This window comes from Oncorhynchus kisutch, linkage group LG3, assembly GCF_002021735.2.
Source record: "Oncorhynchus kisutch isolate 150728-3 linkage group LG3, Okis_V2, whole genome shotgun sequence".
Taxonomy (NCBI): Eukaryota; Metazoa; Chordata; class Actinopteri; order Salmoniformes; family Salmonidae; genus Oncorhynchus; species Oncorhynchus kisutch.
Window position 1 is genome coordinate 24,319,829 of NC_034176.2, and position 27,760 is coordinate 24,347,588.

Here is a 27,760-nt window from a genome sequence, read left to right on the forward strand (position 1 = left end):
GAGACACTTAGCCATTTATCCGACATGTTACCGTACAGCTTACCTTAGCACAGAAGGGTTGTTGTGGTCACTGACAGGCAGACTCTTGCCCCCAGTGTTGTGCAGGACGCTGGGCCTCTGCTGGACACTGTCCTGGGTACGAGGGGACACCGGGGAGTGCTGGTGGCTGTAGCCGGAGTGGGAGGAGGGCCTGACACTGCTGCTACCACCGGAGCTGTGCTCTGTGCCTGAGTGAGGGAACAGAGGGAAAACAGTACTCACATTACACACTGCACAGAGTAACATCTTTCATCTCATAGAACAGCAGAATACACATCACATACAGACCATGTGCTGTAAATGCGCTACTATAATGGTAATAAGATAACAATGTAATAGCAGAGTGTGTCTAGATCTTTACACACCTGGTCTCCAGATGGGGGCATGTTCCACGTTGCCATGAGAGATCCCCTTCTCTCTGTCCCGGTCCCGCTCTCTGTCTCGCTGTCTCTCACGATCCCTCTCTCTCTCCTGCTCCCTCTCTCTCTCGCGGTCCCGCTCTCTCTCGCGGTCCCTCTCTCTCTCGCGGTCCCTCTCTCTCTCGCGGTCCCTCTCTCTCTCGCGGTCAGTAGATGGTGTGCCATGCTGCTTGCTCATGTGTTGGGGCCCAACTACAGCAAAGGAGGGACACAAACAAAACACACACAGATGAGTCAGTCACATAGCAACCCTTTCAAACACAGACAACTCCTCTGTTCCCAGGCCGATGGCTGGTGTGTAGAGTGCAGTACAGTACAGTCCAGTCCAGTACCTGGTGAGATGGGGGAGGTGTTGTAAGGCCGGGTGGGGAAGCCTCCCTGGCCCCCGGGGATGTAAGTGATGCGGTCCATGGGGGAGCCGGAAGACCCTGCAGAGGGAGGGACTAGGACAGGTAAGTGTGGCACCTGAGACAGATCGATGATCCCTGGGGAAGAGAAGGCAAGAAGAACATTAGTCAAAACTACATTACACTACACCGGTCCAGCTAGGTCTCCTTTCTGTGTGCGTGTGTTTGTACTGTGACAAGAGTGAGGCTCACCGCGTGGGGCAGCAGAGTAGGGCATTTGGAGGGGCTGGTCCCGTGGCGAGAGCCCTCTCAGCAGGTCTGAGCGCTGGGCAGCCATAGCTGCGGCTGCAGGCCACTGGTGCATCTGCTGGGAGGTGATGTAGTCGTTGAGCAGCGTCTGGCGGTTCTCCAGGGCTGCCGTGTCGGGGAAGCCCCGGATCAGGTAGGGGTAAGGGTGAGGGTAGCCAGGGTTAGGGGCCAGGTGGCGAGGCAGGTAGTAGGCTAATAAATGGGGAGGAAGACAAAGAGATGCCATCATATCAAGTCCCATAATCCCTCCCCCAAACCACATCCTTTCAACAGACAGAAAGAAGAGTTATTTAAGGAGCTCCTCTGTAGTGTACTGTACAGTGGACACAAGAATGGACCAGCCGTGTACTATGTACCTGGGTCGATGGGGATGCCCTGACGCAGGGAGGCAGGATCGAAGGATAGGGGGATCTGTCCTCGGTACACGTCGGCCCCCAGACCCTGCAGCAGACGCTCGTACGACGCCAGGGACGCCTGTTGTTGTTGGGCCTGCTGCTCGGCAACGCCCGGCAGGGGTGACTTGCCGGTGCTCATCTCCCGAGGAGTGGGTGTGGCCTTGCGCTCCTGAGGCTGGTTCTTATTGGAGCCTGGACCACACAGAGAGGAGATGGGAGAGAGCAGGATGCTTTAGAAAACACACACACTGTGGCCTTCATATTAGGTATGTTAACACTAGGGGAGAGCAACTCAACCCAGGGCAAAAAACTATCAATGCATCTCAATCAGACAAGCTAGGAACAGACAGGAAGGAACGTTTAAACTCTTTAACGTTGGAATCCTTAATGTAAAGAAAAATCCCTAACTGAAAATCTTAGTTTCCCCCCCACAAAACTAAAATCTCAGTGCAGTTATCACAAAACATAGCATTTTGTTTGCGTTATGGCTTAACTCGTCAATAGGCTATAAAGTCCTGGGGAAAGTTGTGTAATTTAAATCAATCCTGAGGAAGAGGTCAACTTTAGGCTACTTTGGTGAATTTGTGAGGCATGCAAGACAAGACATTGCGAGATACAGATGACCAAGACAGGCTTTCTTCCTGCCCCTTCCTCTCTCTCCCTCACGCTGGCTCGCCTGCTCGTGCTCTTCATTAATGATACGAGTGTGTGTTCAGTCTTCAGTCTGTTACATGTAAAATATCCTAGCCTATATATTGATGATAGGCCCTGCTTTACTGAAGTTGCGAGACATTGCAGGCCACAAAATGGTAAGATAAAGCATTCCATTGCGAGATACAGCTTTTGATAGCAGATAGGTAGGCCTAGTGCACGGTTGTGACTGTCTGTCTGGTGACCAAACTACTTATATTGTGCCTCGCCCCTCTCTCCGCCCCTCGCTAGCTCGCTGTGAAAGATGCGAGTGTTTGTGTTCTCGGAAGTACGGAAACTAATCAGTCTCCTCCGTTCCAAAAATACTCAATCTTAGGAGTTTATCTTTACACTCAGAAATGGGACTAGACCCAGGGAGTCGAGAAATCAATTATTTTGGAGTCAACATCTCCATCATTGCTAACAGTTGAAAAAATGTCAGAGAAAATCAAGTGACAGCAGCAAAGTCCTGTATGGCAATACTTTGAGAAGTTAAATGAGAAGGAAATGCAACACTTAACCATCGGAAAGGGAGACAACACTGTTGCTGGCAGCTGCATTGTGAATTCACAACAGAAAACCGATAATAAAATGTCTGTTTAAACTTTAAGAAAATGTTTCCATTTGTCACATCCCTAGGACAGTGTACAGTCAGGACTGAGTGTGTGACATACCTTCATGCTGCCGCTGGCCTGACAGGGGAGATCCTCGGTGAGAAGGTCCAGGGTAGGGAGCCCTTATGCCACCCTTGTGTTCCTCGTAGCCCACAGGGCTGTGGTGAGCCTTGCCACCCTGCTCACCCCCCATTGCCAGGGGCGAGGATCGAGCCATGGAGCTGGCCGTGTTGACCACAGCGCTGGGACGGCTCTTAGGACCCTCCTCGTAGCGGCCCCGCTGCTCGGGTCCCCGCATCTCCAGGTGGGAGGGCATGCCGTAGTGGGAGCGTGGGGAGCTGGCGATTATGGAACGAACGTCGTGCCCCTTCCTTGAGCTACCCTGCTCCTGCTTCATAGGAGTGCCCTGAAAAAAAGACAATGAAAAATACTGAATCTTTCTACCAACAGTAGTGACTTTTGTTGCTTTTTAATTTCCCTGAGGCAGTGTGCACTGACGTGCAGAGCATCTACAGTGTGACATTCCACTCACCTGTACTATGATGCCCTCTTTGCCAGCCTTGGGCATCATCATGCCTTCGGGCATCAGTCGGAGCTCCTCTCTGGGGATGAGGTGGATGGATCGCCCCCCCTCCTTCACTGTGGGCACAATGGCCTCTCGACTCTTCATGGGTTCAGCCATCTGGCCAGTCCCTTGGGACGGGGAGCCCTCTCTCTTCACCTGCTTGGCCTCCCGCCTCATGTAGCCATCCTGGATGTCCAGGTGACGGGGGATACCTGGGGGGAGGAGAGGAGGAACACAAACACACAGGAGTTACAAACTTAACGAGCCATTGTGCAACTCGGTGAGGTGACCATACCCTGATGGAATAAAAGAGTGGGTCTATTTGCTTTACCCTGTGAAATGGAACCACGGATGTGGTGGGTTGGGTGTGGGTTGTCTCTCTCGTGAGATATGGCTCTGCCTATCAGACCTGAAGTAGGGGTCAAAGTGAAGAAAGAATAGCATTGGTTACTGTAGTCTACATAAAGTACATGCTAGAGCTGTTAGAAGGTAGCTGACCCCAAAACTTACCCTCACAGTTAGCTGCAGACAGTGTCTCCCTCATGGGCAACCCCCTGACATCATAGGGGCGCTTCAGCCCCAAGATCTCCCCAGGCTGGCCCCGGCCGTCATCTTTAGGGTTCTGAGAGGGTGGGCCTGAGGAGAACACACCACAAACAACTGTCAGAGGAACAGGGATAATCCACCTAGAAATACCAAGCATCAGAGGGCATTGAGGGGTGGTTTAAACTCTTCAGAAAGTAGGCATACCCTTCAACTAATCCCACATTTTGTTGTGTTACAGCCTGAATTCAAAATGGATTCAATAGATTTTTTTCTCACCCATCTACACACAACACCCCATAATGAAAACGTATTGAAAAACACAGAAATATCTCAATTACATAAGTATTCACACCACTGAGTCAATACTTTGTAGAAGCACCTTTGGTGGCGATTACAGCTTTGAGTCGTCTTGGGTATGTCTGTATCAGCTTTGAGTCGTCTTGGGTATGTCTGTATCAGCTTTGCACATCTGGATTTGGGGATTCTCTCTCATTCTTCCTTGCAGATTTTCTCAAGTGCTGTTAAGATAGATGGGGAGCGGCGGTGAACAACAATCTTCAAGTCTTTCCAAAGATTTTCAATGGGATTCAAGTCTGGGCTTTAGCTGGGCCACTGAAGGGCTTTCACATTCTTGTTCTGAAGATTTCCCAGCATTGCTTTGGGTGTATGCATGGGGTTATTATCTTGTTGGAACTTAAATCTTCTCCCCAGTCTAAGGCTGTTTGCACTGAAGCAGGTTCTCATCAAGGAATGTCCTGTATTTGGCTCCATATAGGTGTGCTACATTCTAAATCATGTCCAAATAATTGAATTGGTCACAAGTGGACTCCAAGTTGTAGTGAGATCTCAAGGATGATCAAAGGAAATTGGATGTGAATACAAAGGGGTGTGAAAACGTACAGTGCATTCGGAAAGTATTCAGACCCCTTCACTTTTTCCACATTTTGTTACGTTACAGGCTTATTCCAAAATGTATTTAATAAAAAAAAATGTCCTCAATATACACACAATACCCCATAATGACAAATTGAAAACAGGTTTTTAGAAATACCTTATTTACATATAGTACCAGTCAAAAGTTTGGACACTCATTTCAGGATTTCTCTTAATTATAATAGTGAAGACAAAAAAAACTATGAAATAACACATATAGAATCATGTAGTAACCAAAAAGGTGTTAAATATATTTTTTTCTTCAAAGAAGCCACCCTTTGCCTTGATTACAGCTTTGCACACTCTTGGCATTCTCTCAACCAGCTTCACGAGGTAGTCACCTGGAATGCATTTCAATGAACAGGTGTGCCTCGCTAAAAGTTCATTTGTGGAAATTCTTTCCTCAACACGTTTGAGACAATCAGTTGTGTTGTGACAAGGTAGGGGTGGTATACAGAAGATAGCCCTATTTGGTAAAAGACCAAAATACCATATTATGGCAAGAACAGCTCAAATAAACAAAGCGAAAAGACACTCCGTCATCACTTTCAGACATGAAAATGTCAAGAACTTTGAAAGTGCACTTTCTTCAAGTGCAGTTGCAAAAACCATCAATCGCTATGATAAAACTGGCCCTCATGAGGACCACAACAGGAAAGGAAGACCCAACGTTACCTCTGCTGCAGAGGATAAGTTCATTAGTGTTACCAGCCTCAGAAATTGCAGCCCAAATAAATGCTTCAATAAGTTAATTTAACAGACATCTCAACATCAACTGTTCAGAGGAGACTGCGTGAATAAGGCCATCATGGTCAAATTGCTGCAAAGAAACCACTACTAAAGGACGCCATTAAGAAGAAGAGACTTGCTTGGGCAAATAAATAAACACACGAGCAATGGACATTATACCGGTAGATGTTAAAATGTTAGATTTTTGGATCCAACCGCCATATGTGTGGTTCATCAAGGCAAAGGGTGGCTACTTTGAAGGATCTCAAATATGTTTTGATCGGTTTCAGACTTTTTTTGGTTACTACATGATTCCATATGTGTTATTTCATAGTTGTGATTCCTTCACTATTATTCTACAATGTAGAAAATAGTAAAAATAATGAAAAACCCTTGAATGAGTAGGTGTGTCCAAACTTTTGACTGGTACTGTAAGTATTCAGAACTTTTGCTCTGAGACTCGAAATTGAGCTCAGGTGCATCCTGTTTCCATTGATAACCCTTGATATGTATCTACAACTTGATTGAAGTTCACCTGTGGTAAATTCAATTGATTGGACATGATTTGGAAAAGCACATACCTGTGTCCCAAAGTTGACAGTGTATATCAGAGCAAAAACCAAGCCATGAGGTCGAAGGAATTGTCCGTTGAGCTTTGAGACAGGATTGTGTCAAGGCAGAGTTCTGGGGAAGGGCACCAAAAAATGTCCTCCATAATTCTTAAATGGAAGAAGTTTGGAACCACCAAGACTCTTCCTAGAGCTGGCCGCCTGGCCAAACTGAGCAATCAGGGGAGAAGGGCTTTGGTCAGGGAGGTGACAAAGAACCCGATGGTCACTCTGACAGAGCTCCAGAGGTCCTCTGTGGAAATAGGAGAACCTTCCAGAATATCAACCATCTCTGCAGCATTCCACCAAATCAGGTCTTTATGGTAGAGTGGTCAGGCGGAAGCCACTCCTCAGTAAAAGGCACATGACAACTTGCTTGGAGTTTGCCAAAAGGAACCTAAAGAACTTTCAGAGCATGAGAAACAAGATTCTCTGGTCTGATGATTTCAAGATTGAACATTTTGGCCTGAATGCCAAGCGTCACGTCTGGAGGAAACCAGGCACCTACCCAAAACCATCCCTACAGTGAAGTGAAGCATGGTGGTGATGGCATCATGCTGTGTTGATCTTTTTCAGTGGAAGGGACTGAAAGACTAGCCGGGAAAGATGAACCTAGCAAAGTGCAGACAAATCCTTGATGAAAACCTGCTCCAGAGTGTTCAGGTCTTCAGACTGGAACGAACGTTCACCTTTCAACAACCCTAAGCACACACCCAAGACAATGCAGGAGTGGCTTCGGGACAAGTCTCTGAATGTCCTTGAGTTGCCCAGCCAGAGCCTCGACTTGAACCCATTCAAACTGGAGAGACCTCTCTCTGGAGAGACCTGAAAATAGCTGTGCAGCGATGCTCCCCATCCAACCTGACAGAACATGAGAGGATCTGCAGAGAAAAACACAAGAAACTCCCCAAATAAAGGTGTGCCAAACTTGTAGCGTCATACCCTAGAAGACTTGAGGCTGTAATCGCTGCCAAAGGCGCTTCAACAAAGTACTGAGAGTAAAGGGTCTGAATACTTACGTAAATTTGATATTTCAGTTTTTGTTATGTCATCCATTTGCTAAAATTCCTAAAAAGCTGTTTTTGCTTTTCATTATGGGGTATTGTGTGTAGATTGATGAAGGGGAGAAATTTTTTTTTTAATCAATTTTAGGATAAGGCCAGGCAAAATTGATTCACTGTTTAACTTATTTTCCCCCAGAAAAGTGGCATGATCGAGCAAATAAATACAAAATAAATAAACATTAAGTGATAAGGAATAACAGAACTTGACCACATTGTCCTAGGGGGCACTTGTGCAGGATTTAGGCCTAATGCGAGCTTCAAGAGTTACTTATTCCATGCGAAAACCTACACTATGTTTCTTAAAAAGAAAGATGTTACAATGTTGTTATAACCATGATAAATGAAACACAATGGGAAGTACAACTTGTATAAAATGTTGATGTATAAAAATGAATTCATTACCTGAATGCATCTCTATAGCCTATAAGTGTTAACAAATTATTCATACAAATATGATTAGACCTCTCAAGGACTAGGCCTTGTCAAAAGAGGCCCAGTTGGGTCTGCCAAATGAATGTAGCATTGGAAAAAATATATAAATCCAGCCTAGAGTATAGCCTATCATCATCAAAATATAAAAATGTGTTTGTAACATGCACAATTAGAAGCATCAGCAAGCTTGACTAAATTCCAGCCCAGTAACTTTGCTCACCGCATCCTCTTTTGACGGTCTCGTCTGGCTGCCATGAAAAGCCCTCACCTTGGAGAGAGTCAATCACATCATTGTGGAGCTGCTGATCTGCACGAAGTGTGCGCGTGCCACTGGCCATGTACTTTGCTGGACATGCTAGCTATTCTCGGCGACACATCATCACTTCAAACGCATTCCATCTTGGTGTTATCGGTTGGCCTACAACTACTGATAGTACCGGCAAAATGTAAGTTATGAATTGCAAATCACCATACAGCTGACACACTTCGATTTCAATCATTTTGACTTCAATTTGGCCGTCCAAAATACTATCAGCTTGCATGGGAATAGGGAGGGGTGAGGGTCTGCCGATGGGAATAGGGAGGGGTGAGGGTATGATGATGGGAATAGGGAGGGGTGAGGGTATGACGATGGGAATAGGGAGGGGTGAGGGTATGACGAAAGGTCTGGGGAATAGAGAGGGGTTGTAGTGGGACAGTGGACAGTCAGAGCACTTCTAACTCACATGGCTCTCAGATATCTCAATTCTTATTAGCCAACACCCGTCACGTGATCGGGTCATTCTCACAGGCATCTCAGCTAAGAAGTAGGCTACAAGTGAGACAGACACATCGGGGACACAACTGCGCGGATCCTTCTTATCGAATTCCGAGGCGCATATTGGCCTACAGTACTTTTCGTCAGCCAACAAGATGAGTAAGCCTTACAAACAGCAAAAGCTATAGCCTATGTCAATCCCCCATAGTACAAAAGTTTATCTATTCAATTGGTCAACTTGTCTTTCTGTGCAAGAAATAAATATTCCAAACATACTCTGAGACAGTTGGGAAAGGGAAAGGGTGATACCAGGTCAGCTGTACAACTGAATGCCTTCAACTGAAATGTGTCTCCCGCATTTTACCCAACCCCTCTGAATCAGAGAGGTGCGGGGGGATGCCTTAATCGACATCCATGTCTTCGGCGACCGGGGAACACTGGGTTAACTGCCTTGCTCAGGGGCAAAACGACAGATTTTTACCTCGTCAGCTCTGGGATTCGATCCAGCAACCTTTCGGTTACTGGCCCAACGCTCTAACCACTTGGCTACCTGCCACTAGGCTAGGCTACCTTGTGGGATGCGATAGATAACAAATTAATACAACCACTAGCATCAAAAAACCTGTGGCTGATGCAAACGATCAGAACGTTAATCTTAAAATGTTGATAAACTATAAGGATATTTATATTTCGCACACGGCTATAAGCGCGAATGTTCCAAAATACTATCAGCTTGCATGGCCAGTGAATTGGTTCAATGACATTGTTGTTTCGTATATTAATCGCTTCTAATAGATCTGAAAATGATGCATGAATTTAACTGACTGTTTGTTTATAACAAGGGACGTCCCACATTTAACCTGGACAGATAAATAGTAGGAATTTGCGCTGGCTTCAGCCATGACGGCATGAGAGAGAAATGAAAGGTGTGAGCGTGTGTGTTTCACTGTCCAATCAGAGGCTCAAACATGATCTGAGGCTGTTTGGTCTGTTGCGCATCAACTTGGGAAAGCAACAAGGGAGAGCGGACAGTGAGTTATAAACATATATTGCCCAAAAAATGACACATCTGATTAGTTTTTTTTGCGAGGTGTGGAGAAAAGTAAGGCAGGGCATCCGTTAAACAGTAATTCAAATTCGTCCGGCCTACGGCTATTATTTAACAAAATGTGGGAAAAGTGAAGGGGTATGAATACTTTCCGAATGCACTGTATGTAAACTTGAAACGTCATTTTCAATAAACTTGCAAAAATGTCTAAAAACACGTTTCCCCTTAGTCATAATGGGGTATTGTGTGTAGATGGATGAGGAAAAACAATACATTTAAAATTCAGGCTGTAACAACAAAATGTGTAATAAGTCAAGGGGTACGAATACTTTCTGAAGGCATTGTAAGTAAGTGAAGTAGCACAGCATTTCTAGAAGGTTAGAGTACTGACGGTCATAGGTGAGGATGTGTCCACTGATGCCCTCATAGACCACGTGTCCTTTGGACAGGAGCTCATCCCGCTCCCTCTCTGCTCTGCTGGGGCTATCCTCTGTGATCAGACGGGTTATGGTCCCCTTGTACAGCACATCTGCCGGGGTGCCCTGTGGAGGGAGTGGGACAGACATAGGAACAACACTCAATCATCTCACAAGATAGAGGACATCAGTTTCACAGATTTCATTAGTCATTGTTGTAAGATGTACAGTACCAGTCAAAAGTTTGGACACACCGACTCATTCAAAGGTTGTTCTTTATTTATTAATTTTTTCCTACATTGCAGAATAGTAAAGACATAAAAACTATGAAATAACACATATGGAATCATGTAGGAACCAAAAAAGTGTTAAACAAATCAAAATATATTTTATATTTGAGATTCTTCAAAGTAGCCACACTTTGCCTTGATGACAGCTTTGCACATTCTTGGCATATTCTCAACCAGCTTCACCTGGGATGCTTTTCCAACAGTCTTGAAGGAGTTCCCACATATGCTGAGTACTTGTTGGCTGCTTTTCCTTCACTCTGCGGTCCAACTCATCCCAAATTATCTCAATTGGGTTGAGGTTGGGTGATTGTAGAAACCAGGTAATCTGATGCAGCCTTTACACAGCCTGGAGGTGTGTTGGGTCATTGTCCTGTTGAAAAACAAATGATAGTCCCACTAAGTGCAAACCAGATGGGATGGCGTATCGCTGCAGAATACTTTAGTTGCCATGCTAGTTAAGTGTTCCTTGAATTCTAAATAAATCACAGACAGTGTCACCAGCAAAGCACCCGCACACCATCACACCTCTTCCTCCGTGCTTCACGGTGGGAACCACACATGCGGAGATCATCCGTTCAGCTACTCTGTGTCTCACAAAGACACTGGTTGGAACCAAAGAACTCACATTTGGACTCAAAGCAAAGAACAGATTTCCACCGGTCGAATGTTCATTGCTCGTGTTTCTTGGCCCAAGCAAGTCTCTTCTTCTTAATGGTGTCCTTTAGTAGTGGTTTCTTTGCAGCAATTCGACCATGAAGGCCTGATTCACGCAGTCTCCTCTGAACAGTTGATGTTGAGATGTGTCTGTTACTTGAACTCTGTGAAGCATTTATTTGGGCTGCAATCTGAGGTGTAGTTAACTCTTCCTTTCCTGTGGCGATCCTTATGAGAGCCAGTTTCATCATAACGCTTGATGGTTTTTGTGAAGTACTTGAAGAAAGTTCTTGAAATCCTCCGGATTGACTGACCTTCATGTCTTAAAGTAAAAATGGAGTGTCTTTTCTATGCTTAGTTCTTGCCATAATATGGACTTGGTCTTTTACCAAATAGGGCCATCTTCTGTATACCACCCCTACCTTCTACACCTGCATTACTTGCTGTTTGGGGTTTTAGGCTGGATTTCTGTACAGCACTTTGTGACATCAGCTGATGAAAGAAGGGCTTTATAAATACATTTGATTGATTGATTGATTGAACACAACTGATTGGCTTAAACACATTAAGGAAAGAAATTCCACAAACTTTTAACAAGGCACATCTGTTAATTTAAATTAATTCCAGGTGACAACCTCATGAAGCTGGTTGAGTGAACGCAGAGTGTGCAAAGCTGTAATTAAGGCAAAGGGTGACTACTTTGAAGAATCTCAAATATAACATATATTTGGATTTGGTTAACACTGTTTTGTTACTATATGATTCCATGTGTTATTTCATAGTTTTGTAGTCTTCACCCTTACTCTACAATGTAGAAAATAGTACAAATAATGAAAGTGTCTCCAAATGTTTGACTGGTACTGTATATTTTTCCAGAATGTCATTTTTCATTGTGATAGCTCTGGTGAGTAAGATCATACGGAGTGTACATCATGCACTGATGCCACATAGTCACATAAGAATACAATTTGTGTCTCAGATAATACGCCCCACAGACTCTGCAGTGCTAACACTAGGTGACAAAATGGCAGCAGCAGGTTTGGTCAGGGATTTCTGTCATATCTCTGGCACACTTTGCTGTGAGTCATATTTCCTCCATTGCCGCTGAGTGTTTATGTAAGCCTGCTGGGAGGCTGATAGAGAGCACACAAGGCTGTCATTGGAGACTGATATGGAGTGTGGGAGGAGGGAGGGGGTGAAGAGGGACATGTGTTGCCCTAGATCACATTTCCGGTCTGTTGATTACAGATCTTTCCAAAGAAGGGGGGGTGTAGTGTAGGTCAGGGGCCAGGGCATCTACCCCTCAGCATTCAACTTTATCAAGGGAGATGCGAGTGACGCACCTGACACAACAAAGCCTAAACTGTACACACGCACACATACACACACATTGGCTCTGCCTAGCAGTCAGCTAAACAAACAAAGAAGGAGCAGGCTAACTTCCCCACCCGCTCTGATTACATCTCTCTCACCTTTCCCTCAGTTATCTATCTGGGCATATATAACATCACCCCATTTCAAGGCCAGTTGGCCGAGGCAGATATTACAGCAGGCTGAGGACTGTGCATATCATTGATGGGGCTTAGTGAGTGGAGAATAAACAGATAAATAAAGTAGAGAACAGACGTGGTACAGTGTGTACCTGTTGCTAGGGCGACAGGGAGCAGTCAGAGCCACGATCATGTCACACCAGGCAGGATTAGCAGGGAGATCCTGCCTGCCTGCAGCCCCAGCCTTTACCCTGCCTTGCCTGAACACTAACTGAGCCTGACTAGCTTTCCAGCCTGGGGTCATGACCTCTCAACACGTCTATGTCGTTGTCCTCGTTTCATTTGGAGGCATACAAACAGTCCGGTGAGACTTTTAGGTCAAAGCTGATAAAGTCATGATAATGAACAAGGCACAGTAAGCAGAAGCACATTGTAGTGTTGTGGTCAGCGTGTTGCTCTTACCTGGGTGATGGAGCCTCCCCGGTAGGAGATGGGGGAGTCCTGGTGCACTCTGGTCCCTGGGATGCCCTTTGTGATGCTGCCCCCCTGCACTGCGGGCAAAGACCCTGCAAATTCAACACATCCAGGAGCAGAGTCAGGGCTTTATATTGGCATAGACATCTGTTAATGTACCAATAACAGAGAAGAGAATCAGTATAAGCAGAGAGCAGTGTACACTTGGTGCCCAACATCAAGGGGTGTGGAATGTATCTAGTTATGAACTCACCACGTCCAGCATTGGCGTCATGGGGCATCCCCTGTGTGGACAGGTTCTCTGCCAGGGATGACGGGCACCGCGGAGAAAGCTGCTCCTGCTTCACCACCGGGTAGGGACCTGGTGTGTGTGTGTGAGTCAGAGAGGGACAGTGTGAGACAAGAGCAGAGAGGAGAGAGAGTGTCAATGGAGAAAGCCCAGGACACCCAAAATCTACAATTGAAGGTTAGGGTAAGAAGAAGGCAACTCACCAGCAAACCAAGGCTGGGAGTGCTGCACCCACTCCAGACACTTGGACTCACCCACTTTCCTCTGATCCATCCAGGACAAACCCATCTGTACAGGGGGCATCTTCCCATGGTCCATCCCATGAGCCGGGCTATGCAGCTGCACTGGGGTGCCCTGCGAACCACACAACAACAGTGAGCATGGTGAACGGCAAAACTCAATTCACTTTCACAATAACTCAACATCTAATGGGTGCTATGGCTCTCTCGAGTAGTGTCCTATACCTGTGTGATAGACCCCCCTGGCTTGTTGGGAGGAGATGAGAGGGGGTGGCTCTGGCATATGGAGGGGGAGCACCGCTGCCAATCTGGCACCATCCTGCTGCAGACCAGGGGGCCCAGAGTGGCCAGCCTGCTGGAAAGCTGAGAGCAAAGACAGAAATATACTTAAAAAAATATAGACATGGCAGTTTAGGGAAGAAAAGTAGGGTTGGCTAAGAATAGCACAGAGCAAGGAGGCATAACAAAGAAATGGGAGATGAGACTTGAGCTGGAATAGGAGGGGTGAGGGTATGACGATGGGAAAGGGAGGGGTGAGGGTCTGCCGATGGGATAGGGGAGGGGGTGAGGGTCTGCCGATGGGATTAAAGGAGGGTGAGGGTCTGCCGATGGGAATCAGGGAGGGGTGGGTCCGATGGAAGGGGGGGGGGTCTTGCCCGATGGGAGGGAGGGGAGGTCCGATGGAATAGGGGAGGGTGAGGGTCCTGCCGATGGAATAGGGAGGGGTGAGGGTCTGCCGATGGGAATAGGGAGGGGTTGAGGGCTCTGCCGATGGGAAATAGGGAGGGGTGAGGGTCTGCCGATGGGAATAGGGTCTGCCGATGGGAATAGGGAGGGGTGAGGGTCTGCCGATGGGAATAGGGAGGGGTGAGGGTCTGCCGATGGGAATAGGGAGGGGTGAGGGTCTGCCGATGGAATAGGGAGGGGTGAGGGTCTGCCGATGGGAATAGGGAGGGGTGAGGGTCTGCCGATGGGAATAGGGAGGGGTGAGGGTCTGCCGATGGGAATGTAGTGGGACAGTGGACAGTCAGAGCACTTCTAACTCACATGGCTCTCAGATATCTCAATTCTTATTAGCCAACACCCGTCACGTGATCGGGTCATTCTCACAGGCATCTCAGCTAAGAAGTAGGCTACAAGTGAGACAGACACATCGGGGACACAACTGCGCGGATCCTTCTTATCGAATTCCGAGGCGCATATTGGCCTACAGTACTTTTCGTCAGCCAACAAGATGAGTAAGCCTTACAAACAGCAAAAGCTATAGCCTATGTCAATCCCCCATAGTACAAAAGTTTACCTATTCAATTGGTCAACTTGTCTTTCTGTGCAAGAAATAAATATTCCAAACATACTCTGGGACAGTTGGGAAAGGGAAAGGGTGATACCAGGTCAGCTGTACAACTGAATGCCTTCAACTGAAATGTGTCTCCCGCATTTTACCCAACCCCTCTGAATCAGAGAGGTGCGGGGGGATGCCTTAATCGACATCCATGTCTTCGGCGACCGGGAAACACTGGGTTAACTGCCTTGCTCAGGGGCAAAACGACAGATGTTTACCTCGTCAGCTCTGGGATTCGATCCAGCAACCTTTCGGTTACTGGCCCAACGCTCTAACCACTTGGCTACCTGCCACTAGGCTAGGCTACCTTGTGGGATGCGATAGATAACAAATTAATACAACCACTAGCATAAAAAAACCTGTGGCTGATGCAAACGATCAGAACGTTAATCTTAAAATGTTGATAAACTATAAGGATATTTATATTTCTTGACATTTGTGCAGAATTGCGCACACGGCTATAAGCGCGAATGTTCCAAAATGCAAACAATTAGCAGCGAAACACTGTTCTCCAAAGTGACCGCAAACGCGATTATGCATGTAATTCTTTATTATAAAAGTTGCATTTTTACGGTGAAAATTATCTTCCCCAAACTTGAAACTCACACGCTGCCTTTGTATGCCAGTTAGGCTCTACACTGGTCGTAAAGCGGATTAATGTGCTTAACTTTAAGAAATTTTGGCCACTTTAGTTGTGATACAAACCTTATCAAAACATATAGGCCTATGGGCTAGGCCAGTGGTTCCCAAACTTTTTATAGTCCCGTACTCCTTCAAACATTCAACCTCCAGCTGTGTACCCCCTCTCGCACTCTCAAATTTTGTTTTTTTGCCATCATTGTAAGCCTGCCACACACACACACTATACAATACATTTATTAAACACAAGAATGAGTGTGAGTTTTGTCACAAGAAGGCCAGCATCCTGGAGTCGCCTTCATTGCTGACGTTGAGACTGGTGTTTTGATGGTACTATTTAATGAAGCTGCCAGTTGAGGACTTGTGAGGTGTCTGTTTCTCAAACTAGACACTAATGTACTTGTCCTCTTGCTCAGTTGTGCACCGGGGCCTCCCACTCCTCTTTTTATTCTGGTTAGAGCCAGTTTGCCCTGTTCTGTGAAGGGAGCAGTATGCAGAGTTGTATGAGATCTTCAGTTTCTTGGCAATTTCTCGCATGGAATAGCCTTTCATTTCTCAGAACAAGAATAGACTGATGAGTTTCAGAAGAAATTGTTGTTCTGGCCTGTAATCGAACTCATCAGTACTGATGCCGCTGATACTGAACTAGTCTAAAATGACAGTTTGATTGCTTCTTTAATCAGGACAACAGTTTGCAGCTGTGCTCACATAATTGCAAAAGGGTTTTCTAATGATCAATTAGCATTTTAAAATTATAAACTTGGTTCCAAGATGGCGTAGCAGTCGGACGTGTGTTTTGTCTTGTCCCGTCCCGTAAATGTTTTGCTTACCTCGCTTTTATTTCGTATATATTTTAATCTCACTTTCCATCTACGGACTGAATATACTCTCCTACAACCCGGCTCACCCAATGTGGTACGGATCTGCTATTTTTATACTTTAGAACCGGAACCCGGTAATTGTAATTATTTCGCCTCTATGACATATTTATTGCCTTGCCTCCCTAATCTTCTACATTTGCACACACTGTAATTTTCTTTTCTTTTGTGTTATTGACTGTATGTTTGTTTATGTGTAACTCTGTGTTGTTGTTTTTGTCGCACTGCTTTGCTTCATCTTGGCCAGGTCGCAGTTGTAAATAAGAACTTGTTGTCAACAGGCCTACCGTGTTAAATAAAGGTGAAATAAAAACTACAAATAGCTAACGAAACGTGCCACTGGAACACAGGAGTGATGGTTGATGATAATGGGCCTCTGTACGCCTATGTAAACATCAGCCGTTTCCAGCTACAATAGTCATTTACAACATTAACAATGTCTACACTGTATTTCTGATCAATTTGATGTTATTTTAAAATGGACAAAAAAATTTGCTTATCTTTCAAAAACAAGGACATTTCTAAGTGACCCAAACTTTTGAACGGCAGTGTGTGTGCGAAATTAGTTTTGATTTAGAATGGACCATTATCATGCACTTGTCTCAGAACAGGGTCACGGGGGTAAAAAATAGATGTCATCTAACCACTTAAATAGTGAATGGAGGACACTTTTCCCGTGGTTTATTTTCATGCCTGCCAGGTACGCTATACTCCCGCTGTAGAGCAAAACAATATGCTTAATATTAGGAAAGTTGATAAATAAATATAAACTGAACAAAAACATAAACGCAAGTGTTGGTCCCATGTTTCATGAGCTGAAATAAAAAATCCCAGAAATTGTCCATAACACATAAAACGCTTATTTCTCACAAATGTTGTGCACAAAATTATTTACATTCCTGATAGTGAGCATTTCGCCTTTGCCAAGATAATCCATCCACATGACAGGTGTGCATATCAAGAAGCTGAATAAACAGCATGACCATTACACAGGTGCACATTGGGCTGGGGACAATAAAAGGCCACTCTAAAATGTGTAGTTTTGTCACACAACACAAAGCCACATATGTCTGTTTTGAGGGAGTGTGCAATCGGCATGCTGACTGCAGGAATGTCCACCACAACTGTTGCCAGAGAATTGAATGTTCATTTTTCTATCCTAAGGCGCCTCCAATGTCATTTTAGAGAATTTGGCTATACGTCCAACCGGTGTCACAACTGCAGACCACGTGTAAACACGCCAGCGCAGGACTTCCACATCTGGCTTCTTCACCTGCAGGATCATCTGAGACCAGCTACCCAGACAGCTGATGAAACTGAGGAGTATTTATGTCTGTAATAAAGCCCTTTTGTGGAAAAAAAACAAACAAATTCTGATTGGCTGGGCCTGGCTCAACCCCTGCCCAGTCAAGTGAAATCCATAGATTAGGGTGCTGGGTACCAGGGATTAGCACATTTGGGAGGCCACTAATGACCAACAGCAGCATCAGAGCTTGGAGAAGCCTAGTTACCACAACTAAACGGCCATGTTTAATTTGACTATGGTCACCGTAACAGCCGTAAGTGGGACTCACAGGAGTTATAGTGGAGTAGGTGCTGGTCATGGCTGAGCTTGGCCATGTCTCGATGGGACATTGGGTAGGGGGACATGATGGGCCGGCCCAGGGTAGTGGCCCTCAGGTCCTCTGGCCCCACCGGCTGCTTCTTAGGGTCACCATGAGGAGAGAAGGCCCGGGACTTATCTGCAAGACGGGACAAACACACACACACAAACGGTAAGGGATGGGGGGTAATCGCTATCTTTCTGGAAGCTGAGAACCATCCCTTGGTCAGAGCTAGCTTTTTACGCTCCTTCTCCTCATCATCATCATTACTATCATCATCATCATAGCAAGGAGTGCAGCCAGGCAGCGTCTGCGCAGTCAGCCACACAGCAACGCTGCTCCACACAGCCACAGCACACACACTGCCAAACCTTCTAATAGTGTTACACACACAATCCCACTGAGGAAGTGAATTTAGCTAGGTGTGTGTTGGGCGAAGGGGTATGAGTTAGGGATAGATTGGGGTGGGGCGGGGTGTGAACCTACGTAATCCGTGAAGTAGAGTCTGCAGCCACCTCTCGTTGCCTTCCAGCTCTGCAGGGACACAGACATACTGCAGCTGATCACATACATCACACTCACACACACAGTCACGCGTACATATGTCCATGTAGGGCTGGGCGATATGACCAAATATTATATTGCTGATTTTTATATTTGACGGTATTTTATGTTTTTTAATAATAAAAGTTCTAAATTTGCTTCATGAGTAGTGCGTGACCCTAGGATGGCAACACATACAGTTGAAGTTGGAAGTTTACATACACTTAGGTTGGAGTCATTAAAATTAGTTTTTCAACCACTCCATAAATTTGTTGTTAACAAACTTTAGTTCTGGCAAGTCGGTTAGGACATCAACTTAGTGCATTACACAAGTACTTTTTCCAACAATTTACAGACAGAATATTTCACTTATAATTCCCTGTATCACTGTGCCTTTAAACAGCATGGAAAATTCCAGAAAATTATGTTATGGCTTTAGATGCTTCTGATAGGTTAATTGACATAATTTGAGTCAATTGGGGGTGTACCTGTGGATGTATTTCAAGGCCTACCTTCAAACTCTGCCTCTTTGACATCATGGGAAAATCAAAAGAAATCAGCCAAGACCTCGAAAAAAATTATAGACCTCCATAAGTCTGGGTCATCCTTGGGAGCAATTTCCAAACGCCTGAAAGTACCACGTTCATCTCTACAAACAATAGTACACAAGTATAAACACCATGGGACACGCAGCCGTCATACCGCTCAGGAAGGAGACGCGTTCTGTCTCCTAGAGATGGACGTACTTTGATGCGAAAAATGCAAATCAATCCCTGAACAACAGCAAACGACCTTGTGAAGATGCTGGAGGAAATACGTACAAAAGTATCTATATCCACAGTAAAACGAGTCCTATATTCACATAACCTGAAAGGCCGCTCACTCAGCAAGGAAGAAGCCACTGCTCCAAAACCGCCATAAAAAAGCCAGACTACGGTTTGCAACTGCACATGAGGACAAAGATCGTACTTTTTGGAGAAATGTCCTCTGGACTGATGAAACAAAAATAGAACTGTTTGGCCATCGTTATGTTTGGAGGAAAAAGGGGGAGGCTTGCAAGCCGAACCACACCATCCCAACCGTGAAGCACGGGGGTGGCAGCATCATGTTGTGTGGGTGCTTTGCTGCAGGAGGGACTGGTGCACTTCACAAAATGTAAGGAATCATGAGGATGGAAAATGATGTGGATATAGTGAAGCAACATCTCAAGACATCAGTCACAAAGTTAAAGCTTGGTCAAAAATGGGTCTTCCAAATGGACAATGACCCCAAGCATACTTCCAAAGTTGTGGCAAAATGGCTTAAGGACAATAATGTCAAGGTATTGAGTGGCCATCACAAAGCCCTGACCTCAATCCCGTAGAAAATTTGTGGGCATAACTGAGCGTGTGCGAGCAAGGAGGCCTACAAAGCTGACTCAGTTACACCAGCTCTGTCAGGAGGAATGGGCCAAAATCCACCCAACATTTTGTCGGAAGCTTGTGGAAGGCTACCCAAAACATTTGACTCAAGTTAAACAATTTAAAGGCAACGCTACCAAATACTAATTGAGTGTATGTAAACTTCTGACCCACTGGGAATGTGATGAAAGAAATAAAAGCTGAAATAAATCACTCTCTCTTCTATTCTACTGACATTTCACATTCTTAAAATAAAGTAGTGATCCTAACTGACCTAAGACAGGGAATTTTTACTAGGGTTAAATGTCAGAAATTGTGAAAAACTGAGTTTAAATGTATCTGGCTACGGTGTATGTATTCTGATTGTTTTATACTGTTCAATTCAACACAATTTTTTAAATAATTTCCATCAATTTCTGCATTTGACATAATTTCCACACTGCCACGTAGGGCTGCACGATATGAGCAAGCAATCTGGGCCTTATTTTTCACCAAATGTTGCAATTTGACTTGCGATTTAGAGCAAAACACTTGGGTTAACTGTTGGAATCATGGAAATAATGTGTCTATTCTAGTTATATAGTTAGAATATTGCACACTTTCAATACAGTGTTGTTTGACATGACAACTAATGAAAATGCCAGGGAGGAGTTATTATGACAGGGTAGGAACTGAAGTGTTGATAGGTGTTTCCTAGGGGACCCTATAATCTTTGGCTACATTGAATGTTCTCTCTTAGCTACTTCATGTAGCTAACATATTCTTGTTTTGTGTATTCCTCTTTAATCTAGAAGATACTGTTGCACAAATAAGATGCTGATTTAGGTCTACACCATCACTATTATTATCAGGCTGTATTAGCTAGCTACGTTTGCTTTTACTCAGTACATTTATTGGCTAGCTAGCAATGAGCTTTAGCGGCTAACAATCAGCGGCTCACAAGATTTAGGAATAACTTGCTAAACTAGCTGTTTGCAGATGTAAGAAACACAAGCTAAGAGTGTAATTATAGAATGCTGGTAGATTTATATTAAGAAGCAAAGTGACAACTGCATCATTGTCATCAACATTGTTGCATATGCTGCATTGACCATGCAGACTGAACGCAAGTGTCTCGTGGTCGAGGAACATCAAATGTTCTCCTTGAGTGACAGGAGCCATGGCTAAGTCAGTGTGGAAAGCGGCATAGAGAGAGAGAGAGAGTGGAGAGAGATGACTCAAGTAGCGAAGTAAACTATAAAAATGGACGTCACACACTACGTATCACATTTAACAAACCAAAAATTCTAATACCGTTATAGAAGGTAAAGTAAAAACCCACACCGGTCCGTGCATCAATACCGGTATATCGCATAAAACGGTATACCGCCCAGCCCTATGTCCATGCAGCCTGAATCCCCAGATGGAAACTCTTCAGTCCTCCATGTCTGTCTGACTATTTATAACTCCAGCTCAACAGTGGAGAATTTTGTGTAAACATCTGCTAATTAACTTCTAAATAAGACTAGGTCTGGATAGGTCTAGTAACTCACATGGAGCACTACTCCACAATGATATCCAAGACTGAACTTAACACAGATCCTGCTGCATGGTTATTCCTGACTGTGAGCCCAACAATCAATACCAGCACTTTAGACAACACACTGTGGAACTGACAGAGTCCTCAAGTAAGCATGGAATCATCCAGAGCTACCAGGAGCTTCTAAACAATCGCACCAACATAGAATCAAAGTAACAGTTTAGCTGAAGGAGGGAGTTGTGTTTAGACTGAGCAGGAGGGTGAGAGGAGCTAGGGAGAGAGAGGGCTGATGTTCGTACCGTCCTTGTCGCTGGCGGAGGGGCTGCGTGGGTGGACGCGGGGGCTGCTGATGTTATGGGGGTCCCCCTGCGCTGGGTAGGGGTGCTGTTTGCTGGGCTGACCTGCATGCTGCTTGGCCTCCTGGGAGGACTCTCCATGAGCCATGGTGATCTGCTGCTGGTAGAGAGCCAGGGCATGGGGGGGCAGCTCAGCCTTACTACACCCACCCCGAGGTCCACCATCCGGCATCTGGGGCATCTGGACACACAGGAGAGAGAAGCCTGGTGAGCAACAGATACACATACAAACAATATACACCAGGGAGATCCCACATCTAATGACCCGGTTCCTCTTATTTTCCCTAATGCCTGGCACCTCGTTTCTCCTCTGGGTCAATGTATCCCCTCTCCTCCAGCTGGCCTGCTTATCTAATACAAATATGATAGGGCTTCATCATTTTACTCACCATGCTGTTATCTGTGTAAGAAGCAGTATTGTCATTACATGAGGGCTGGCCTTAATACCACTAGGGGGTAGAATGACCAGGCTGGACTAATCCAAGGACTTATCTGTTACTGATTCTACCTGGCTGGCTTCCATATGCTTTCCAAGGATGGAGGAGACAAAGATACAGGCTGTGGCCCTGGCATGTAACGAGAGGGGGATGCACTGACTCACACAGAAAGTGGTAAGACTCACAATAGGGGGGATGGCAGCAGCCCTCTGTTTGAGCTGCTTCAGGTCCATGGGCTTTTGCAGGGGGGAGGAGATGACCCCATCATGAGCATAGTTCAGCAGGCTGGGACGGCTGGGAGACGTCATCCTGGGCAGGGAGAGAAAGAGACAGAGACAGAGAGAGAAGTAGAGGAGAGAGCAAGCGAGAGAAGTAACTAGAACACAGAGTTCCCCATTCAGTAGCATGCCAATGGATGTCCCACGCATTCCTTAATATGGCCACAACCCAGATTCTCTTATTTGCTTTCCCAATAAACACAGATTGACCTGGAGCAGAATCTCGCACTATGAAAACACAAAGAGAGCAGAGGTTCTGATTGTGTTTCCATCCCACATGCCTAAACACCCATCCCCCACTCGCAGATACACTCATACAAACCCACAAAGATACTCTGCCACACACACACACAGACAAGAGACTGGGGAGCACACACACTCCCTCACATTGTTTGCTTTGGCACAGAGGGCACCGTTTCCCTAGGCTCTGCCAATACATGCAGTCTGCTGTCATGGAAAAAACAGAACAAATACCATGCAAACACTGCAGGACGAATCACCACTCCCCCAAGCCGTCAGCCCACATCTTTGACACACACATTTGCGCTTGCAGGCAAACACACTCAGACAGAAGCACGCAGGTACATACAACATGAGGACATTTTACTGATATCGATAATGACAAGTTGCCTATACTAGAACAATATTGTTTGATGGTGAAGAGAAAGGTGAAGTCTGTCAATATAGGCAACAGCTAACAGGACAACTGATCTTCAGAATTTCAAATAAAATAAAATGTTATTTGTCACATACACATGGTTAGCAGATGTTAATGCGAGTGTAGCGAAATGCTTAAAGTTGTAGTAGTGGTGGTTTTAAGGGTAATATGAAAAAGTAACTGTGTGCACATTAATGTTAAAAACATATCTTTAGAGTTATCGTTAAAAGGGTTTTGTACATATCACCCAGCTATAGTACATATACACACACTCACAAAGGCAGATAGAGTTTATGTTGATGATTGTTGTAGAGTATTGGCCACAAATTGCTTGACATCTTAGGGCTATACAGAAGACCACTAGTGACACTCTTCCCCTCCCCAGTCCAGATGTAGGTTTCGCTACAGTGGGGAAACCAGAATTACCCCCCCCCCCCCCCCCCCCCCCCCCCCCCCCACCTTAGTCAATGCCACTCCGACATTGTTTATCCTAATATCCATTATTTTACTGTAGATTTGTGTGTATTGTTGTAAATCGTTAGATACTACTACACTGTTGGAGCTAGGAACACAAGCATTTCACTACACCTGCAATAACATCTGCTAAAAATGTGTGTGTGACAAATAAAATTTGAACAGCCCCCCAGCCCTGAGCCCACACCTATAACCCCCTACCCAGCCCTGAGCTCCCACATGTAACCCCCACCCCCCCGAGCCTAGAGTCCCCACATGCAACCCCCCCTACCCTGCCCTGCCCTGAGCCCTCACATGCAACCCCCCCAGCCCTGAGCCCTCACATGCAATCCCCCTACCCCACCTAGTCCTGAGCCCCCACCTGTTCTTCTCTGTACTATTCAACTCCTCCAACTCGTCCGCGCTGCAGGTGGCACTAGAGTCACTGTCTGCGTGGGAGCCCGTCTTGGGCCCATGGTCCCTCTTGGAGCTCTTGGATGAACTCTTGCTCTCCTCTGCATCTGCAGTGGGGGGCTTCATGTCTCGGTCTGTGGATTCGCTTGGCTGCTCCTTGCTGCCCTCCTCTGCCTCTGTCTTCACCTCCTGCTTGATGGCCTTCCCCACTTCTCCTGGGGGTTTCTCATCTCCTCGCTGACCCATGTGGGAACCTGAGGCCTCCTTGTCCCCAGAGTTTGAGCCAGCTTTGGACCTGCCACTACCCTCCTCTTTAGGCTTGCTGTCCTCAGAGGAACGCGGAGAGGGCAGGCTCTCTGTGTCAGAGCTGTTGTTAGCACCACCTGGTAAAGGAGAGCGAGAAGGACAGATAAAGAATGAAAGACCGCAGATATTACATTGGCTGCCTAGCTGAGTAGTAATCTAGTACATCAAATCAAATGTTATTGATCGCATACAGATATTTAGCAGATGTTACTGCGAGTGTAGCAAAATCCAACAGTGCAGTAATAAAACAAAATACTTAGTTGTTTAGTTAGGAGCCATGAACCATGAAGGAGCCATGAACAGGGCAACCATGTCTATCGGTGCCATCTTGCTATCATGTAAAATCCTTGTCCTCTTTCACTTCCCTCTCTCTTGTGCCCCATCTTTCTCTAAAACCAGATTTCTCAAAATGCCACTTTCCACCTAATTGGCTTTCACTGTACAATGAGGGAGAACACAAAACCAATTTTGAACGTGGAGGAAATACCCTGGGACTTCCCAGCTCTATTCTGGTAACTGAGACTATAGGTATATCACAAATTACTACATCAGGGGTCGGCAATATGTAGCATTCGGAAAGTATTCAGACCCCTTGACTTTTTCCACATTTTGTTAGGTTACAGCCTTATTCTAAAATAAAATAGTTTTTTTCCCTCATCAATCTACACACAATACCCCATAATGACAAAGTGAAAACAGGCTTTTACATAAAAATAAAACATTTTACCCCCCTTTTCTTCCCAATTTCGTGGTATCTAATTGTTAGTAATTACTATCTTGTCTCATCGCTACAACTCCCATACGGGCTCGGGAGAGACGAAGGTCGAAAGCCATGCGTCCTCCGAAACACAACCCAACCAAGCCACACTGCTTCTTAACACAGCGCACATCCAACCCGGAAGCCAGCCGCACCAATGTGTCGGAGGAAACACTGTGCGGCCCGCCACAGGAGTCACTGGTGCGCGATGATACAAGGATATCCCTACCGGCCAAACCCTCCCTAACCCGGACGACGCTAGGCCAATTGTGCGTCGCCCCACGGACCTCCCGGTCAAGGCCGGCTGCGACATAGCCTGGGCGCGAACCCAGAGTCTCTGGTGGCATAGCTAGTGCTGCGATGCAGTGCCCTAGACCACTGCGCCACCCGGGAGGCCCGAAAACAGGCCTTTTGAAAATAAAAAACAGAAATATGTTATTTACATAAGTATTCCGACCCTTTGCTATGAGACACCAAATTGAACTCTGGTGCATCCTGTTTCCATTGACCATCCTTGAAATGTTTCTACAACTTGATTGGAGCACCTGTGGTAAATTAAATTGATCGGACATGATTTGGAAAGGCACACACCTGTCTATATAAGGTCCCACAGTTGACAGTGCATGTCAGTGCAAAAACTAAGCTATGAGGTTGAAGGAATTGTCTGTAAAGCTCAAAGACAGGATTGTGTTGAGGCACATTTCTGTAGAATTGAAGTTCCACAAGAATACAGTGGCCTCCATCATTCATAAGTGGAAGAAGTTTGGAACCAGTAATACTCTTCCTAGAGCTGGCTGCCCGGCCAAACTGAGCAATAGGGGGAGAAGGGCTTTGGTCAGGGAGGTGACCAAGAACCCGGTGGTCACTCTGACAGAGCTCTTCTGTAGAGGTGGGAGAACCTTCCAGAAGGACAACCATCTCTGCAGCACTTCACCAATTAGGCCTTTATGGTAGAGTGGCCAGACGGAAGCCACTCCTCAGTACAAGGTACATGACAGCCTACTTAAGAGTTTGCCAAAAGGCACCTAAAAGGACTCTCAGACCATGAGAAACAAGATTCTCTGTTCTGATTAAACTAAGATTGAACTGTTTGGCCTGAATGCCAACAGTCACGTCTGGAGGAAAACTGGCACTGCTCATCACCTTCCTTACAGTGAAGCATGGTGGTAGCAGCATCATTCTGTGGGAGTTTTTCAGTGGCAGGGACTGGGGGGGAAAAAATATGTTTTTGCTTTGTCATTATGGGGTAGTGTGTGTAGATTTATTCAGGGGGAAAAAAACAATTTAATAAATGTTCAACATAACAAAATGTTGAAAAAGTAAATGGGTCTGAATTACTTTCCAAATGCACTATGTCATTTTAATTTTGGGTCAAAAATACTCAAATCACCAGGAATTTAGCCAACATCTGTTGAAGTATTCCCACAAATATTGACTCTAGATGCAAAGACTGAGCTATTGAGATGCCAAGGTTACTAATATACTAGAAACGACGAGCAATAACAGTTAACAGTATTGCGAATTTGGCCTAAAGTGAGTTGAGGGGCCGTTATCAACCCAGGGTATTTAAATGAGTCTTCCAGTAATATGAGCAATCAGCCAGGATCCAAAAGAGGATTCTAGAATTAAAAACGCAGATGTTGGTATGTAGACCACATGTGTGGAAATATTTGATACAGAGCAAAAAAGTATTTTTCTAAATAATGAATGTCTTAGCCAAGTGCTTTGAATTCCCATGCACCCATGGTCAGAATCTCATTTTGATGATTGCAGTCTTTGTATTCTCAAAATCGCATTCAACTCCATTTTCTACACAGACATTATTGTGATGCTATTAAAAGTCCATATTGCGCTTAATTCTTCCTTCAGCACTCAAGGCACTCCAGATATTTCTAATCAAGAAATACTGTCATCACATAACGTAATCATAAAAACATAACCTTCAAATTGATTGAAAACGGTTTCATAAACTAGTTTCAACATAAAGTGTACATGGCTGGTTTCTAATCAGTCCATGTGAATGAGTGATTGCAAGTTCATGGAAGTATTCTGAGTGCTTATGGACGGTATACTGACAATGGCTCCCTGTCCTCTATGAGGTTGATTATTGTAAGTGTGTGTGTTGTTCCTACCTTCTCCATCCTCGGGGGCCTCCTCCTCGTTGCCGCTGGCCCCGGAGCCCTCCATCTCCTCCTCCTCGGCAGCAGACGGGGCACTGGCCTCTTCACTTTGTAGAGCTTTGCCTTTACGCCGCGCCTTACGCTCTCTCTCCTGGGTGAAACCCAACACACACTAAATACCGCAGCTTGGGAACAACACGCTATGAGAACCACAAGGTAAATGTGCCTACTGCTGTCTGTAACTAGGAGGAATGGCTTGCACTAAGATAGGTGCATTACTAGGTCAGACTATAGGTTTCCTTTGAAAGAGTTGATCATTTAACTGTTCTAGAAAGGAAGATGAGACATACCGATTTCATTTTATGCTGCTGCAGAATCTCGTCGAGTTTCTGCCTCTTCTTATAGTTGAAGTAGAAATTCTTGCACTGGGACACAGTTTTGGAGCCCACCATCTTGGCGATGGCTGACCAATTCCTACCATACTGGAGAAGACCTGGAAGAAACATGGACAAGGATTAGACTACAGCACATGCAGACAGGCCAGGACTTTATTACATAGAATAATCATTTAAATCTAATTTACTACATGAAGAACGACGGTCTGTCAATAAACATCTGTCATTTTCCTCCCTCCCCTCCAGCTCAACAGTTTTGTCAAATTGCATAATCACACCATGTGTTGTTCTTAGCTGAACCTGTCATATCAATC

General features: G+C 45.4%; 1 protein-coding gene across 1 annotated transcript in view; it reads right to left on the reverse strand.

Annotated features, from left to right (window-relative positions):
• LOC109873520 (nuclear receptor corepressor 2) overlaps positions 1–27,760 on the reverse strand; it is a 175,376-nt gene that overhangs the window by 11,399 nt on the left and 136,217 nt on the right. Inside the window, 21 exon segments of the mRNA XM_031815261.1 lie at positions 44–227; positions 405–650; positions 791–943; positions 1,058–1,306; positions 1,471–1,701; positions 2,874–3,219; positions 3,346–3,590; positions 3,710–3,787; positions 3,889–4,014; positions 9,887–10,037; positions 12,808–12,911; positions 13,073–13,180; positions 13,363–13,462; positions 13,573–13,596; positions 13,598–13,710; positions 17,781–17,916; positions 21,564–21,809; positions 22,251–22,374; positions 23,837–24,251; positions 27,064–27,202; positions 27,402–27,544. Of these exon segments, the coding sequence (XP_031671121.1) occupies positions 44–227; positions 405–650; positions 791–943; positions 1,058–1,306; positions 1,471–1,701; positions 2,874–3,219; positions 3,346–3,590; positions 3,710–3,787; positions 3,889–4,014; positions 9,887–10,037; positions 12,808–12,911; positions 13,073–13,180; positions 13,363–13,462; positions 13,573–13,596; positions 13,598–13,710; positions 17,781–17,916; positions 21,564–21,809; positions 22,251–22,374; positions 23,837–24,251; positions 27,064–27,202; positions 27,402–27,544 (3,661 nt within the window).